At 49.9% G+C, this 18883-nt stretch overlaps 1 protein-coding gene across 6 annotated transcripts in view; it reads left to right on the top strand.

Moving 5' to 3' along the window:
- SEMA5A (semaphorin 5A) overlaps positions 1 to 18883 on the top strand; it is a 472925-nt gene that overhangs the window by 140874 nt on the left and 313168 nt on the right. For all 6 annotated transcript variants that reach the window (XM_070056841.1, XM_070056840.1, XM_070056845.1 and 3 more), the window contains one exon: positions 15695 to 15895. In XM_070056841.1, the coding sequence (XP_069912942.1) occupies positions 15772 to 15895 (124 nt within the window). In that variant the 5' untranslated portion in view covers positions 15695 to 15771. The remainder of the gene's footprint in view (positions 1 to 15694; positions 15896 to 18883) is intronic.

An 18883-nucleotide genomic window follows, 5' to 3' on the forward strand; every position in this document is an offset into this window, starting at 1 on the left:
CGTGCGACACAAGGTCGTCAGGGAAGGGGACAGAGCCGGGCTCAGAGCCTTGTTGCGGCTCTCTTGGAGGAAGGGGTGAGGCAGGGAGGGCCACTGAGGGAATGAGCTCTTGTGATGGGGTGGCCGCTAGCTGTGTGTTGCTGGCCCTGGGGTGTCAGAGGCAGGGGCTGTTGGCTGGTGTGTGAGTTTGACGAGGCAGGTGACTCGTGTGTGGGCTCCTGCTGGCTGGCTGGTGTGTCAGGGCTGTCTTCACACTCAAGCCATCTGCACTCTCCAGGCAAGGGCTGGTCTCTCCCGAATCAACTGAGAGAGCACCAGGAACAAAGAAACTAAGAAAATGCAATCAATACAGCGTCTCCCGATGAATTCCTATAGTGAATGTCCTTGAGATGAAACCAGTAAGGTGTAGTGTATTTTGCATCCTTGCTGTGTGTTTGAGTTTGTATGTGTGTATCACATCAGAAGAGTGGCTTCTGGGAAGCATCATAGCCACTGTCTCTTGTTTGTGCTTTAAAACTCACAGTTATTAAAGCCATACTGGGGCCGGCACCGCAGCTCACTAGGCTAATCCTCCACCTTGCGGCGCCGGCACACCGGGTTCTAGTCCCAGTCGGGGCGCCGGATTCTGTCCCGGTTGCCCCTCTTCCAGGCCAGCTCTCTGCTGTGGCCAGGGAGTGCAGTGGAGGATGGCCCAAGTACTTGGGCCCTGCATCCCATGGGAGACCAGGATAAGTACCTGGCTCCTGCCATCGGATCAGCGCGGTGTGCCGGCCGCGGCGGCCATTGGAGGGTGAACCAACAGCAAAGGAAGACCTTTCTCTCTGTCTCTCTCTCACTGTCCACTCTGCCTGTCAAAAAAATAAAATAAAATAAATAAAGCCATACTGGGCTCTGTAGGCTGCAGGCAGACTTGTGTGTGGACTTGTGATGTAGCAAGCTTTGCCACCACTGGGGAATCTCCTGTGATCACGGGGTCAGTCACCTAACGAGATAGGTGTGTGTGTGAGGTGCTGCCCAGAGGTGCCCGCAACGGTGATGCTTGTGCCTAGGGAACCCCTGGCCTTGCAGAATAGGAGTTTCTTTGTAAAAGCGCAGCCCATCACCTCCGGCGTTGTCCCTGTGGTTAATGAGCTGTTCCTTACGTCACGGTGGTTGTAATCAGAGAAAACTGCAGGAATTTTCCTGAACAGTGAGACTAAGCACACCATTTTGCCTCCCACATATGATGCTGAAAAAGGTACATCACTTTTCTCACTCAACCAGAAACATCTCAGTGAGAAAATAAACACACTTGCTGCTTTACCTATAAGGAATTCACAGGTATCTGCTGTTTACTAGGCTTGAGGGGTAACTACATGATGGCAGTGTCGGAATGGAAAATACTTGTCGGTACCTGTGTGCCTAAGCGTTTCTTCTTAGTGTAAGCTGAGAGCTTTGCATAATACGGTTTGTCTGACGAGGCTGAAGCAGCCCATTCCATTTCCTTCCGTAACAGTGAAAATCCCACACCCGCCTCCCCCCAGGTAAACTGAGTGGGAAGGAAGGCCTAGGAGGTTCGGGTTGTAGCGATGTCCATCGTAGACGCGTGGTTTCCACTGTATGCTGTGTGTTCTCATCACAGCTCTTCCTGGAGAGCCCTTGTGGGAAGCCGGACTCAACTCTTTCCCAGTTTGTACCTTCCGGCTGTTCTCTCTTCAGTCCTGTTCTGGTTTCTGTTCTTCCTTGCAGCGATATAAGAGGATATTTTGCTTTGTCTTATACCTCGGCAGTCAGATCTGAACTGAATCTTAAATGTGTATGTTCAAATCTGGTCTCATTAGTTAATCTGTAAAACTAACCTCACCTACTTCATGCCTAAATTTTTACTCATTTTAAGTTGGAAATACTAGATGTTGTTGAGAATTCAAACAACAGACAGGAGTATTTTTAAAAGCGCATCTGCTACCTAGGAGTAGCCACCTTTTTCTTTGTACCTCAAACATAAAAAGTAGAAATCATTTGTCTGGTTTATTTTGGTCAAAAATTGGATTTTTCTTTTTCTCCCTTATCTCTCCATAAATAAATGAATGTCTACATTTTATTTTTCTTCACTCAACATCATTATTGGATTTATATGTCAGTATATAGAGTTTTACTACATTGATTTTATAAGCTGCATAATATTTAATAGTATGGATGTGCCACAATTTATTGGATCTCATTACATGCAACTTTAGTTTTTCCATTTCAAACAAGTAAATGCGTTTGCTGCCTCCACTTGGAATATATTGTACCCTAGACTTTTTTTACATTTCCCTGCCAAAAGTGCATTTTTTTGATTTCCAGGCCATTGACACGATTCCTACATCTTGAAAACTTTTCTCTTGCAACCTCCTTCCTTGTTAGCTTGGCACTTCCGTCCACCATTTGCTACTGGTTTGCCGCCTGATTCATTCATTTAGTGAGTGCTGGGTGCTTTGTCCTTGCAAGGAGCTCTGTGGATCACAGGGCAGGGCAAACGGAGCACAGGCTGTTTTCCCGTGGCCTTCAAGGGCACATCCTGTCACAAGAAGCCCAGCTGTCGGGTTCAGCCTGCGGAGGGCCACAGAGACACCTGTGACTTACAGCAGGCTCCCGGGAGGGGACCTTCTTCTTGCTGGGGAAATGGCCCCTGCAGTGGGGAGCTGCTGTTGGGTCTGCCCTCCGGGGATGGAGAAGATCCTGTGTCCTGTAGACACAGCAGAGTGCGTTCTTGAAACCAGAGTGCGTGGGCCTGCGAAGAGCAGGGCGTGGTCTGAGTGTATCAGGGTGTTCTGATCTTGGCAGATGCAACATTCACTCATTCTCACGTTAGCACTGTTGTGAAGTTGGTGTTGTCATACTTTTTACTGTAGTTTTGTTACATTTGATAGATTGTTTTGCTTGTTTTATTTGTAATAAGTATTGACTTACCGTATTACGTATTATTCTTGATTCTCTCTCTCTCAACACTGTTTCTGATATTTATCTGTGTGTCATTTTCCTCACTGTGATATAACTCACCATGGAGACTTCTAATCTCTCAATAGACACCTGAGTTATTTCTCATTTTTTGCTGATGTCCACAGTGCTGTGATGAGCGTTCCTTTGCATGACTCCTGGGCAGCTGCAGGATTTTCTAGGGCTGTGTCATCCTCACAGCTCTCAAACAGAACTGGGGAACTGCTTTGACCGTCTCTTTTTTGGGGAAAGCCCTTTCTTTCAGTAACATTAATTTCCTTCCAGATTGATGAAGCATTTTTTTTCTTTTCATAGTCCTTGTTTATTTATCAAAATTTCTGTAGTACTTCCTAACTGCTAAAAAGTAGTACACATTTCTTCAAAATAGCTCATATAGTTTTAGGCTATAGTTTTTTTGTTTTTTTTTTTTTTTGCTTTAGTCTCCATATTACGGGTGATGGAAGTGGAGGCATAAAGTTAAAGGTGCAGCTAAAATTTGAACCCAAAATCTTTGGGTCTAAAGTCTGTGGTCTTAATATCTGTGCAGCTCTGCGTCTCCGACATCAATGCTGGCAGGCAAGGCAGTCCCTGAAATCTACAGTAGACAGTTCTCAATGCCTTGTCTGCAGAAACAATATTCGGATTTCCTGCAGAAGTCCTGAAACTCTTTCATTGCGATGGTATTTGCATGTGATATTGATGCAGTCTGTCACTCCTTTTTTTCTAGATGTATATTTAGGAATTGCTCCTTTAAAAAAAAAGATTTATTTATTTATTTGAAAGGCAGAGTTACAGAGAGGCAGAAGCAGAAAGAGAGAGAGAGAGAGAGAGCAAGGTCTTCGATCCACTGGTTCACTCCCCAGATGGCCACAACAGACAGAGCAGTGCTGATCTGAAGCCAGGAGCCAGGAGCTTCTTCCACGTGGGTGCAGGGGCCCAAGGACTTGGGCCATCTTCTCCTGCTTTCCCAGGCCAGAGCAGAGAGCTGGATGGGAATTGGAGCAGCTGGGATTTGAACCAGTGCCCATATGGGATGTTGGCAGTGCAGCTTTACCCGCTGTGCCACAGCGCCAGCCCTGGAATTACTCCTTTTTTAACATCTGCACCATCACATCGTGTTGCTGTTTTGACATACAGAAGTTAAAACGCTGGAGGATTCCGTTTCAGCCACGAAGACCTTTATTGAAATGTCCTCTGTGACCTTTCCATATTCCAAGCTAAGGAACTGAAGAGCAAGCGACGAGGTCCCCATAGCCTTGTAGCAGTCGGAGCGTCGCGTTGTGTGCGCACTCCTAGATGCTCCTGTAGCTGTCGGAGCGTCGCGTTGTGTGCGCACTCCTAGATGTCCTGCGGCAGCTTATCCAAGCTCTGTACTGACTTGCACTCCTGGAGTCTCACCTGCCGGCTGAGCTGACGTGTGGTTGTCCACAGAGCCTCTGCGAACGTCACTGGAGGCCCTGGTCAGTGGGCAGGATGAAGTGCATGAGAGTGCATCTATCTGGAGGAACGGTCTAGGTCTTTACGCGTCACTTGGACAAAGGTGATTTTCATTGCCGTCTCCTCTAATGCATAGCCCGTTGGTCCGTGATATTTGGACGTGTCACACCAGCTCCTAGGTCCTAGGGTATCATGAGAACAGAAGAAAGTTCTGTCCCCTGGTTGCTTCTATTGTAGCGGGCTAGGCAGGACGTGCACACATTGGTATCCTAACCTGCGTCCTGTGTTTCCTCCTGTCCAAGCATCCATCCCCTGTGTCATGGAGGTGGCTGAGAATAACCCCCCCACACACGGGAAGTGTTTTTCTGCCTTTGACCTTACCAGTGGATTTGCTGCTGTCCCTTTTCCTGGTGCTTCTCTACCATAACTTCCCCTGTTAATGGGACGGAGTGTGCCTTTACCTGTTTGCCCATGGGGTATTTTTATCTTTTACTTTTGTGGATTAAGATATACAACATGATGTTTTGATGGAGATGTACATAAACAGAAGTTGTGGGGATTTTGAGTCTCTTTAAAATTTTATTTTATTTTATTTGAAAGGCAGAAAGAGAGTGACAGATAAACAGGCATTAGCTGGTTTGCTCCTCAAAGGCCCACAGTAGCCCAAGCTGGGCCAGGCTGAAGCCAAGGCCTGGGAACGCGGTCCAGGTCTCCCTCACGGTGGCAGGGACCCAACTCAGGGAACCCTCGCCTTCTGTTCCCTGGGGTGTGTCTCAGCAGGAGGCCAAGCTGAGACTCCTACCCCAGCCCTCCTAGATGGGATGTGGCATCTTAACCGATGGCCAAACACCATCCCTGTGCTTCCTTTGTGCATAAACCTCAAATGATAGACTATGTGAAAGCGACACGGAATCCGTGAGTACATCAGTTGAGCAAGTTCAAGTCATTTCAGGTGATAGGAAGAAGGAAGGTAATGGATTCTGGCCACTGTGCATGGCCTTACCTCACTGGGAGGCCTTTCTGAGACGGTGACGTTTGAGTGGAGTCTGAGTAATATGGACCTAAGACGACTTGTGGGCCAAGGACCAGCCAGTGCCCTCTTGAGGGTGAAGAGTTGGGTGTGTGTAAAGACCAGGGGGAAGGCCACATGTGTCCGTGTGTGTGTGCCTCCATGCACACGTGCGCATGTGACATGAAGTTTGAGTACAGTCAGTGGAAGTCCCAAGACGGTGCAGAAGTGAGTGTGCTGGCCACACAGGAGAGTTTGTTGGCTGGGGACAAAGGGTTTGCATTTCGGGAGGTTAAAGAGAGAACTGTCGTTGGGCTTTTTTAAGCAGAGAGAGAATGCTCAATCAGATTTGCTCTTTGCAAAGACCGCTGTCGTTGGCACATGGAAAATGGACTTTTGGGGCAAAACTGGAAACCACTACGGCCAAGGAGAAAAGCCTTTGCTGTGTCCAGATGAGACCGGAAGTGGCTTCAGAGGGGGTTTGTGGCTGTGGGGTTGAAGGAAGAGGACACATGTGTACTACATATCGTGGGGAAGGGACAGCAGGGTGCACGGATGACTTAAGAGTGTCCCACGGGAAATGAGAACTAAACATGAGCCCAGCTGTAGCCCAGAGGGCGTGGGCAGGGAGCACAGCTGCAGAGCGGGAGGCCGGTGGCTCACTGAGTCCATGCTGGTCTGGGACCGTTCTTTGCTGGACAGGGAAGTGAGGCAGCAGGTGGGAGTCGCGGTTTCTGGCACAGGCTGAGGCGTGAATCTCTGTCTGGCGGTCAACAGATGTTCATTGTTCTGGGACTGAGTGGGCCCTCCCGGGAGGGTGTATAGAAAGTGGACAGAGGAGGGGGCGCGGCTGTACGGTGACGGCCGCATGAGGTCTCAGTGTTTGGTGAGCGAAGGCTCCGGCTCCAGGATCCGCGAGTGGTGCTGTGGCCAGTGACCTGGGGATGCTTCCGGCCCCGTTGAAGTCCATATTCAGGCCTGGTGGGAAGTCAGTTGGTGGAAATAATTCACCAGTTTGTTTCTTGAGCCAGATGAACCGTGTGTGTAACACATTGCCCACTCCCCAGTCAATAAGCAATCATTGCCAATACAAGGGACAGCAAAAGGATGCTGTGTGGGGGACCGGAGACTGCTCTTAAACTGTTACTTCCTCCAGGTGGTAATGGGATGATCTTGCCCCACATCTGCGGAAGAGGAAGGGATGATGGTGTCTGTCTCAGACACCAGAGAAGTGAGAGGCGAGTGAGCCCTGCACGCAGGCTGCTTTGCCGAGTTCCTATTATTCTTGAGAATAATAGTTTGAGCATTTGATTTTGATAGAAAGCTTAGTCATTTTCATTTGCCTGTAGATTTGTGTTCCTGTTTTTCATATACTCATATACTCACCAGAATAATCAGTGCTCCTGAGGTCAGTTTTTTTTTTTTTTTTTTTTTGAGAACCAAGCTTTGACAGATTTAAATGAACTCAAGTCTTTTCACTTTGCTCTGAACCTGAAACATATCATCAGACAGACGTGGGCTTGCGCCCAGATCAGGAGTTTCTGTGTTACACTGTCTGGTTTTTCTATGTGCGTTAGCAGTGTGTGATCTGTAAATTTATTTGGTAGCATTTCAAGGCTATCAAACTAATACATTAATTATTTAATAGGTATTTAATGTCTTGATTTAAGTATTATTTTACTGCATCCATTTTAGCTCTGGCCGTAATGTACTCTCTCTCTTTGTCCTTTGGTGCTTCAAGGGGTTCCAGTGAGTCATTGTACAAGAATAGCTCCCCGACCCTTCAGGGCTCACACATTGGTGATGTCTTCCGTCTGCTTTCATCTTTCTGGGCCCAGAATACCCCTTTGTAGCTTGTTTGCCTGTAGTAATCCCTTCATCCCTTTGACCATTAATTGGAAAATTATGACATTTAGAAAGGACATCTCTCAAAACCATGGGAATCCATGTATTTGCACCAGATGTTAAGAGAATGTTAATAGACGGGTAAACCATCTGTGACAATGAGTGGCAGTCATAGACAAGGAGGGAACATGGATGGCATTGTGATGGGAGCGTGGCTCTTGCAGAGAAGGTGGGGAGGTAACTGTGGGCTTGCTTTATTTTTCTTCATTGTTTATTTCTGTGGCGTGGATTCTCTGCACTGTGTCCAGAGAGGTTTTCACAGCCGTGTTTGGAGTGAGGCAGATACACATGTAACTGGAGTTCGTGGTGATGGAGGGTACCGTGGAAATGAGTATGAGCATACATGGGGCCGCTTAGGGGAGGGCAGTGCTGGGGAAGCAATCAGAGGTGGTACTTAGGGGATGGGCCTAGCAGCGGGGGAGCTGGCACACAGGCAGCGGAAGTTGCAGGGATGAGAAACAGAGCAGCAAGATCAGGGTGGAGAGGAGGACCTGGGTTCAAGGGATGGGTGCAGGAGGAGTTGTTGGGGCCCAGGGACAAAAGGAGGGACAGGATGCACAGGTGGAGGGGGACGTGGTAGGCGGGTCTTTGGGCTTTGGGTCTGTTTTAGTAAACAGTGCAGTGACTCTGAGAGGGAGTTGGCACAGGAGGCGAAGACAGATAATGAGGCCCCCAGTGGAGCAGATGTGGGCACAGCAATGGTGATTTGAGTCTGGATCAGAGAGTTCTGCAGGAGGGTTCTCCATCTGAGAGGCCCGGGTTGCTGGAAAGTAAGGCTGTAAAGCTCATGGGAGGTTGAAGAGGTAAGCCACCGAGAGTGGGGGGACGGAGGCAGAAGCAGTGTTCAGAAGAGATTGGAAGCTGCGTGTGGGGAAGGCTGCGCAGTACCTTCTGCTTGTGGTTCTGAGTTGTGCGCGTGGTAGAAACCTGGGAGGGAGCTGTGTTAGCCGGGGCGGGGAGGGTTTCGTGAGTGCCCTTGGGAGTCTGGGTGGAGTTGGCAGCACGAGGTGGCCAGGGTAAGAACATTGGAAGGAGGTGTTCTTTGTTCCCATCTTTTCTGCTAGCTAGGATGGCCTGCTTTTCGATGCTAGCATAGGTTGCACACATTGTGGCTGAGAAGAGAGTAAAGGACACTTGCATCGCAGCCACAAACAAACGAGAACGGGGGGTAGCTGTGCGGCCTGAGAGTCACTGACGGCTCGATTGTTTGTCGTATCCGTATGTTGCCGCGTCGATGAAGATCTCTAAGTGAATCCTCTAGAAGTTGCACGTGTAGTTCTGTTGGTGTATCAAAGGCCCTGTTGCTGAGCTGTTTTCCTCTTTCTTTCTTCGAAAGGGCCCTTGTTGGTTTAGCACAGAAGTAGATTGAATGAGCTTTCACTTAAGTTTATAACCTGCTGACAGATAAAATTAATATTGCCTTAGTGTAAATAATAATTTTATCTAATGGATTTCATTTATTTTTATTGTTCCTCCAGGCAATCTGGAGCCAAACAAGGGGAAGGAGGCAAGAGTGTAATAACAATTCCCTTTGAAGTGAGATATTAGAGAAGGTCACTGGCGCCGAACCATTATTGAAATGTATAAAATAGTTTAATGTTTGCTTTTTCCCATTTTATAACATGAGGTCATTTTATATAGCCATAAAATGCCTTCCCATCTGCGTTCAGATAGGATGAATATCTAGGGTTGGCCTATTCGACTTCTTCTTTAGGTACCTGAACTTAGCGACCATCTGCATTTCTGTACTCAAGGATGATGAGTGTTTTCATTAATGTTTTTCTAAACACGTTGCACAGATTCATTTATGATAGACCTTTTTTTGGCTGAAATTTGGCAGTCAAGGCACATGGGTTAAAATAATATGGAAAGGACCCACTTTTTAAAAAAAAACCATTATACATAAAAATTGAAGATGCCATGTTTCACGGACATCTGGATTCCCCTTGTAGACTCAGTAAAACCAGCAAACTTCAATTTCACTATTTCCCAAGGAATAAAATGTTGTTACTGTTTCTGAAAAAGCAGTCTCTGTTTGCTTGAACACTGTGCATTAACTTTACTGGTTTATTGATTCTTCATTTGATCAATGACCCGTTCAGAACCTGGAAAATCAGACACGACTGAAGGACAAAGCCCAGACTCGCTCAGTACCTTTCTTGCAGCCCAGAACACACCCTGGGCTGGGATTCTCCTGCACCGTGTACTCCCACTGTGGACCTTCTTAACTTGAACTCCAAAACCCGCAGCATCCGTCGTCTCCTGCGTTGGGAGGCCTCCATCTTCCATTTCAGTAGTATCAGCAGGTAGATCTCCACGTGGGTGACAGCTCCGAAATCCTCAGACAGTCACTCCCTGTCCAGGAGCCCAGGCTCTGCCCTTCCCATCCCCGGGGTCTTTCCATCTGGCTGGCTGGGTTCCTAGCACACCCAGGAACTGCCTGCTCCTGAGCGTTGGTTCCTGCCTCATTATTTGTTCCAGAGTCAGGACCAAGTTGCTGGGGGAGGTGAGTCAGGCCATGGGATTGTGTGTGATTTTGCCATCTTGAGCGGGGAGGGAAGTTGCACACTACAAAGAGCCAGGCCTAGTGGGACCCTTTTGCCGAGGGCTGCCATTCTGACTTGATTTTACACACGTGATTTAACCGCTGGAGCTGAGCTTTCTCAGCTGTAAAGGGAACAGAGAGGGGTGGTTTCTTATTTAATTTATGTATTCGAAAGGGAGAGAGGGAGAGAGGGGCAAGGGGAGGGAAGAGGAGGGGAGAGAGAGGGAGAGAGAAGGAGAGAGAAGGAGAGAGAAGGAGAGAGTGGGATCTTCCATTTGCTGGTTCACGTGCCTAAAAGCATGAAACAGCCTGGACTGGGTCAATTTAAAGACTGGCGGTGGGAAGTCAATTCCCATTCCCATGTGGGTGGCAGGGTCCCAGGTATTAGACCATCACCTGCTCTCTCCCAGGGTGCACATTACAGGAAGCTGGACTGAGAAGCAGAGCCAAGACTCCAACCCAGGCAGCCTGCTGTGGGCAATGCAACTGCTCCACCAAACCCCCCACCCGCCTGTTTTTGACCTCTCCTTCCACTCCCAAACCCTAAGGCTAATTGACTGGTTTCTTGTCTTAGATGTGCCAAGGGACTAAGCCAGCTAACAATGGGGCCTGCCCTGTGGCAAAGGATGAGTGAATCAGAAATGCTAAATAAGACATTGGTGCTGTGATTTCTGATTCCTTCAGCAGCCAGTTCAGCATGTTGGAGCACATGAACTTGGCACTGTGTGTTCAATATGTAGGTTGTATGCGTTTGAAAGGAGAAGCCAGAGTTAGATACACAAAGGCTATGTGAACATACAGGGCCGCCTTTGATGCGAGAGCCATGTCGTGGCAGGCACTGCACTGCACTGCACTGCAGGCACTGACAGAGTGGCCACCCTGGGCTGGACCGGGCAGCGTCTGCCTATGGACAGGGAAGGTGGTCTGAACCTTGTGGGCAATGGGGGCCCAGCATCAGCAAGTGAGTGTGCCGCAGGCTGAAGGCAGGACAGGCAGGGCAAGGAGCGGAGACGGGTTTAGGCAGAGCTGGGGTTCTGGTGAGGGGCAGACGGCTCTCTGTGCAGCAGAGCAAGGGTCCTGAGGAGTGTGGGCTAAGGTGGGTTGTTCACCTGGCAGCAGCTGGCAGTCATGCAGAGGACCCCCATCTGTGCCAGGGGGTGTGGGGTGTAGACAGGGTCACTTGGGGTGGCCTGATTCCTCCTTGGTTCTGCTTTCTGCATGGGCGGGGACTTCAGTCTGAATGATCGGATCCTTTGGCAAAAGGCCAAGCATGGGAAAGTGAGATGCAGCTATCAGTGCGTCAGAAGCACCGCTGATTGCTTCTTCATACACATCTTGCCTTTTGTGTTTCTGCTGTGACCATCAACGATAACTTGTCTAAGTAAGAGACACATGCGCGGCAATGGCTTCCAACACTGCCTTGGGGCCTTCGTTGCTTTCAGCGGTTCTGCTGGGGGCAGGTGGGGTGGGGGTGGGGGCGTGTGGCTTCCTGAGACCTCTCTGTGGCCACTGCACTGGGTTAGCTCGCTCACCCGACTTTGTCGTCCTCTGATCAGTGGAGGTCCTTGAGGACTTGGGGTCTGGGATGGGCCCGGGAGGGCTTCGTGGCCTCTGCGTTGTACCAGCCGAGCTGGCCGTGTCCAGTTGTACAGTGTTGCCCAGAGGAAGCCACCCTCCCCTGGGAAGCCATCTGCTGCGCTAGTGTGGGATCTGCTTTTATGAATGACTGCTCGGGCACTGTTCCTTAAGCACGGCTCCTCTACAGGCTTTCATCCCTTTGGCTTGTTTTTTTTATCTGACAGCATAGTGGTTTCTAATAGGAACACTTATTGTCTGTCCCCAGGGCTGATTGAGTTGCAGTGTGGGTGTGCGTGAGAAATGTCAGTTACTGCACAAACACGAATATGTGCAGAGTTGTACTCATTTAGGTCAAGGGTAGAGAGATCCTCCCCCTCTGCCCCCCAATCAAGACTCTAAACTGGAAGCTCCAGGAATTTTGCAATGAAAATGCTTTTATTTTATAGCCCTAGTTGGCCTTCTGTAATCAATCTGCACACTGGCAAAATCATTTGTTTCTTATTAACTCACCTAATGTATTTTTAATTATCCAGAGGCAATCGGATGACATTAGAACAACTTTGATTGCAATCGATCCTTTGAAAGTTCCTCCATAGCGTATTTCCCACATGGAGCAGCTAGTTGTAATTAACACGACTTTCATTTTTATTGAAATTTGGCTGAATTGGCTCAATCCAGATTCAGGTGGGTGATTTATATAAGTATGTTTTAAAGACTCTTTCAAAGTGTTGATAGCTTATTTAAGTCCAAAGCCAGAGAGGACTGCTCAGGCATCTAAACGCGAGGTTCTCCACCAGGGCACTCTGGCAATGTCTGGAGACATCACCCCCACCATGTGTGCCAAGCAAAAATGGCTCCTGTTCTGCTGTTGCTCCTAGTTGACCACTGCTTGCCGGCTGCCACCAGAGACCTTGGCCTTGCCTCGTGGGGGTGCAGGTGGCCACTCCATCTTTTCTCAGTGTGACTGTACTCTAACCTCACGTGACCTTCATGTTGCCACATTCCTGGGTACTCCTGTGTGTTCTGTTCTCTTGGCCTTGTGTGGCTACTTTTCTGATTACTACCTTTTAACAAACAGCTCTTGAGCTGTTTCTGCAATGTATCCTCATATTGTCTCTTGGAGAATCTCCACCGCTTCATGCTTTTAATCATCCCAAACTTTCTAGGCTATTTTTGAATGATTTTTTTTTTCTGAGCACCCAAGCTGAGTTATCAGCACTTCACCACATCTCCCTAGGTTTTCTTTCAGTATCTTAAAACCCAACAAAACTGAAGCATGATATTCTCATCTCTACACCGTCTTTCTGTTGATTCTTGGGCGTAGATGAATACCATCACTATTCCTGAAGTCACCTACATTATCTTTTCTGTGTCTTCCCAAAATTTATCTGAGTAGAGCAACAGTTGTTATATTTTACATTTTTGGGGTCAGGAATTTCATCAGGGCTCAGCTAGGTGGTTCTTTTGCCCTGGTGATACTCAGAGGGTTTCCACTGAACTCGTATTTGGTGTCCTGGCAGGGAGGGCTGGGAGCTGGACTCAGTGGGCACTGCCAGCCAGAGCCTCTGACCACGGACTTCTGAGTTTGTGTCTCAGTGCCCTAACAATGTGTTCTGAGAGACCAGAAGAAGCAACTGTAGTCTCGCAGGGCTTGGGCTTAGCATCTAGCACCTCGTCCTTGTTGCATTCCATTACTGGACAGAGCAGTCACAGAGCCACCCAGGTGAAGTGATCCTGTCCCTGGGGAGGGGGTGGCCTATCTGTCTTTGATGGGCGGTTCCTTCCTTCTCCCACCACAATTGTGTTTGCTCCTTGCCTTTGCATTTTATTCACACTGACCTCACCTGAAGTCACAGATTCACCCCATTTTTGAAACAACTGTGGTAGCTTCTGATGAGCCTCTCCACACTGCGTCTTCTGAGAATAATCTGATTAATAGTTATTGCAAGGTTAACACGCTGTGGTCCTTTGTTGCCTAAAAAGCAGGCCTCCCACCCGACTGTAGGTTTCCTTCCACATCTGGACCCGTTGTCTGATTGCTTCCGACAGGGCCCTTTGTATACCCCGGGCCTGGGTCAAGTGCAGCGACACATCCCAGTGGATGCGTGTTGGGTCCTCGTCCCTCCCGTGCCTCCAGTCTGCCTTCCTGGCCTCTTCCTCCAGGGGAGCCTGTCCTTCCAGAGGACTCTGGTGGCCGAGATCCTCTTACTTCTTCCTGCCCCGGGCCCTGTCCTTGGCCCTCTGCTCACTCCCTCGACACCTTCGTTTCCTTTCAAGGTCTGGATTCCCAGCCGGAACCACACTTACCTTTAAAGTCCTTTCCACTTTAAAGCTTGTTAATCTTTTACGTCGTTCAACTCTCCGAGCACCCGACGTAGTACTTTGATTTCACCCAGTAGGTGCTCCGTGTGGATTTTACTTGATTCACACTCCTCTGTAGCCAGTTTTTTAATTCTTACAGGCAAATGACCTATAAATTTACAAGGATACACTCAATAAATAGAGGTGCTTTAAGAGTTATGTGAGGCACCAGTCAGGTGTTAGGTGCACTCCAGTGCTTATGGTCTGATTGAGTAGTAGGATATTTCTGGGTGTTAAAATGGGGGTGGGTGGGCCGGCGCCGCGGCTCACTAGGCTAATCCTCTGCCTGTGATGTGGGCACCCCGGGTTCTAGTCCCAGTCGGGGCGCCAGATTCTGTACCGGTTGCTCCTCTTCCAGGCCAGCTCTCTGCTGTGGCCCGGGAGTGCAGTGGAGGATGGCCCAAGTGCTTGGGTCCTGCACCTGCATGGGAGACCAGGAGAAGCACCTGGCTCCTGGCTTCGGATCAGCGCAGTGTGCTGGCTAAGGAGGCCATTGGAGGGTGAACCAACGGTAAAGGAAGACCTTTCTTTCTGTCTCTCTCTCTCACTGTCCACTCTGACTGTCAAAAAAATAAAAAAAAAGGGGGGGGGGATGGGTGGCTGTAGGATTTCCACATACAGACCTGCGTTTGCTCCAGTAGGTGAGGATATTCTTCCGGGGAACACCAGGTGATCGTCAGTTACTTTTTTTTTTTTTTTTTTTTTTTGACAGAGTGGACAGTGAGAGAGAGAGACAGAGAGAAAGGTCTTCCTTTTTGCCGTTGGTTCACCCTCCAATGGCTGCCGCAGCCGGCACACTGCAGCCGGCGCACCACGCTGATCCGATGGCAGGAGCCAGGTGCTTCTCCTGGTCTCCCATGGGGTGCAGGGCCCATGCACTTGGGCCATCCTCCACTGCACTCCCGGGCCACAGCAGAGAGCTGGCCTGGAAGAGGGGCAACCGGCACAGAATCCGGCGCCCCGACCGGGATTAGAACCTGGTGTGCCGGTGCCGCAAGGCGGAGGATTAGCCTACTGAGCCGTGGCGCCGGCCTGTCAGTTACTTATTATCATAGTGTTCATCGTTTGCAGTTTGGTTCTCTAGTGTTTCACTCACCTGAGGTCATCTACAGTCTGAAATATTAAATGGAAGATTCCAGAAATAAACAGCTTAGAATTTTTAAATTGCATGTTGTTCCATCTTGTGCCATCCTGCTACATCTTGCCTGGGATACGCATCCTCCTTCTATCCACCGTTTCCACGCTGTATATGCTGCCTGCCCGTTAGTCATTTAGTAGCTGGCTTGATGATGAGACTGGCTTTCATGGTCTCACGGTGCTTGTGTTCAAGTGACACTTATTGTACTCAGCAGTGGCTCCAAAGCACAGAAGCAGTGATGCTGGCCCAGTCTGAAATGGGGAAGAAAAGCCATCCAGTGCTTTCTTTCAGTGAAAAGATGAAAAACCATTGCATGTTGGGGTTGTTGAGATCTGAAGTGCATTATGGTTTTTATTCTCTCGCTGTGCGTGACTTAGAAATTAACCTGTCGTGGGTTTGTGTGAGCGTGTGCGGGGAAGCACACAGCACATAGCGGCTTCAGTCCGATTTGATTTCATGCACCCGCTGGGGTCTAGGGATGTATCTCCCAAGGGGGGGGAGGGATGTGCTTAGCAGCGACGGATGAGTCGTTGGAACTCAAGCTGGAAATTTCTCTTTTATAACAAATGAGTTATCTCCTAAAATTAGAGAGCGGAGGAGTGGTCCGTGCTCATGCACACATGTGCACACGCACGCACACACAGATGTGCCTGTGCGCGCCAGGCTGTCTTCGCAGTACATCGCGGTGAAGTCAGTGTGGGGCTCAGGCCCCCGTCAGCACCCTGGGCTCGGCTCATGCAGCTGCTCTCTTTCTGTGCCTTAGGCCCTTTTCACACATGAGGGGAGGACCAGCCTCCGGCTAGAAGACGAGCACCCCGTGTCGGAGACCCGCTGCGCACCATGAAGGGAGCCTGCATGGTCGCCTGGCTGCTCTCGAGCCTGGGGGTGTGGAGACTCGCCCAGCCCGAGCCCCGGGACGCCGCGCGGTGCCAGAGGGCTGAGCACCCGGTCATCTCCTACAAAGGTGAGGCTGGGCATGGCGGGCGGCGGTCTGTTTCTGAGTCTTTCCGCTCTCACTGTGTGTCAAAATTCCCATGCAAATCAATTGAAGGAGAAGCCAAGTCCTTCGTCCTGGCAGAGTCCGCTGCAGTCTGGACTTTGCCCATTCCGTCCTGTCTGTGTTGGTCAAGCACTCTTCTATCCCGAGTAGCTCTGTAGACTCAGCGTGACATCAGGATGCCCGATGGGACTCAGGCTCCGCTCCTTGTCTGGACAGCGGGGTGGGTGGCGCTCTGCTTCCCTCCGGGCACAGAGAACGTCCCTGTGGGAAATGAACAGCCTTTGCTGATGCGTTTGTGGGAGCATAGCTGAGGTTGACTATTTTTCTTTCTTCCTTGCATGGTTAGAATATTTTTGTATAAACTGACTTTCCTTCAGCTCCTGTTTGAATATCCTGAAGCTACAGCTCCTTTAGGGAAGGCAGAATAAATGCCTTCCCTACTAGTTTTTTTTTTTTTTTTTTTTTTTTTCCTTCCCAACTAGTTTTTATATTTTTCCCAAACTAGTAGGTGGTTCCTTGACATCCATTGGCCATCCCAGGGGGTTAATGAGATGTTGGGCGTGCCCCGCCCTGTTCTGATGAGTAGACTCTGAGTGTATGGATTTGATGCACTGCAGTCCACTGCAGCTTTGATCCTTGGGGATGGTGAGGCCGTGGCACTGCAAGCTCAGAGGGGCTGAGTTCTCCTCCCTGTGCCCGAGGAATCCCGGGGGCTCCGGTGCTCTCTGGGGCCCCACGCTGCTCCCACTTCTTTGTCCCATTGCTTCCTGGAGATCTGGGCATCCCTTTGGCTGCTTCAAGCACTAAAGGTGCTCACAGGTCTTCCTAGTGGACAGTACTAGAAAACCCTTAAAAAACTAAACCCATCGCCGGCACCTCCCGATGCTCCTGGTGCATCTCAGGACCAGGGCTGTCTGACGCCTCTGCTAACCTCCGTGTGTGCCTTTTGTGGAATCCTGAGTGCTGGGGGCCAGCAGAGGTCTTCGTTTGCCTTTTCCCAGTCACATTCATCATTTCACAATAACCACTCCTTGCCATCCCGTTGTTTTGGTTATTGGAAATCTTCTAAGATGATTTTGTTTTTGTTTGGCCCTCAGGGTATGTTTTTCTGGAGTGTTCCAGCAGGCTTAGTGCTCTGAAGTTCTTTGGAACAATCTCTTTCTGCACAGCTTCCCAGCCGCTGTCCTCGGTGAAAGTTTCCTTCCCCGAACCCCGTTGATTCCATTTGCTTAATTTTCATTGTGAATTTTTAGAGATTCCTACAATGCCTGTAGTTACTGTGTGGTATCGCAGAGTCGGATTAATGAAGCTCACGCAGTTCAGAGACACAGCCTGGCTCCCTGTTCCCCGGGTTCCCTCTCTGCATTCCGTGGATCTTTTGTTTGAATTCTGCATTTATACTTCTTCTGTAACATAAACTGAGCAATATAGATACTCACATGCATACAAGTGTATGTTTATACTCAGTAGATAAAGGGTAGCATGCATATTAACTTGTCTTTATCACTATTTTTTTTTTTTGCCATAATGATATATCCTGGAGACCTCCTTTTTTTTGTCATTTTTGTAGATAGCCACATTTTGAGATGCGCTCACGTGATTAAGAGGCGGCTGTCCTATGAGATGGGCCCCAGGCTCCTCATGACCGGGTCCTGAGAAATGCTTGGTCTACCGTCTGTCGTTGGAGCCCACGGATGGTGTTTGGGCCGTGCTGCCTCCTGCAAGCAGCCTATGAGAGCTTTGCAAGGGTACCCTTGCATCGATTCCAGTAGCTGGGATTTGGGGGTCGAAGGGCCCGTGCACGCGTGGCTTTGCTGCATGTTGTCATTCCTTGGATTGCACCGCTTTGCATGTCTGTCACCTTGGCTACGAGACAAGTTCTAGTTTCCCAGCGGCCATTCCAGCAGAGTGCACTGCTGGGCTTTGGCGTTGGCACCGAGACAGCGGCTCACAAGTGACATCCCAGCGTATTCTTAGTGTGCAGGTTGCATGTGAGTGGACATTCCACGGACATTTAGTAGGTGCCCGTTTTGGAGGTCTACGCTCACTGTTCTGGCGGCAGAAGCAAAAGGCAGAGTTCTCGTGAAAGGAGTTGAGAAAACTTTGAGGAGCGTGCACCAAGCAGGCCATTGCTCTCCGCGCTGTGAAGGGCCCTCCTCTGGTCTCTGTTGGGCGCCATGGTGCCCATTTGAGGGGCATCAAAGCCGGAGGGCGGCCGAAGGTTCTAGGAGGCGGCCAGGCCAGAGTCGAGTCCCGCACGATTGTTGGAAGGTGTTGAGGAAACTGCTGAAGGGAGAGGGTTCCTGCGAGCGGAGGAGAGCGACCCAGAGGTCCTGCGTGAGGGAGGTGGGCATGGCAGGGACCAGGTAGAGTTAGTGTGGCAGTGAGGAGAGAGTGGAGGGGCTGAGGCCGGCCATTGGAAGTCACCTGAAGCAGGTTGTCCTCTCTTTGGAGGTCGGGAGGAGGTGGCAGGTGGCAGGAAGCCCCTGCTGAGACCAAGGGGAGCAGGGAGGAGTGGCAGCACCTGCACAGGTGGCTGAGTTCCGGAAATCAGAAGCAGGTGTTGTTGGTGGCTGAATGGCGGTCAGACAGCAGGGAGGAGGAAGCGCGAGCCCCTCCTCCTGCCCCCCTTCATGGCTGTTGACTCCATTTAGGATGAAGAAGGGAGGCAGGCGTGAGGGGTCTGATGCCTTAGATACAAAGGGCTGAGTCGCTAGGAGCCATCAGGTGGAGTTACCTCGTTGAGAGCAAGGCATCAAGGAGCCAAGAAGGTGAGCGTTTGCTGAGAAGGCTGCCCGAGTGCCCGGTGGCCAGGGGAGGCCAGGGCAGGCGTGGGCAGCGCGTGCAGTGGCACACTTGTCCTGGTTTGTCTGAGACTTCCCTCTGTAGGTTTGGGAAAACCAGGACACTTGGTCAGTTCCCTGTACTTCCAGCAGTGGGGTCTTGGCTTCC

The sequence above is a fragment of the Oryctolagus cuniculus genome, chromosome 14 (genome assembly GCF_964237555.1).
Source record: "Oryctolagus cuniculus chromosome 14, mOryCun1.1, whole genome shotgun sequence".
Lineage (NCBI taxonomy): Eukaryota > Metazoa > Chordata > Mammalia > Lagomorpha > Leporidae > Oryctolagus > Oryctolagus cuniculus.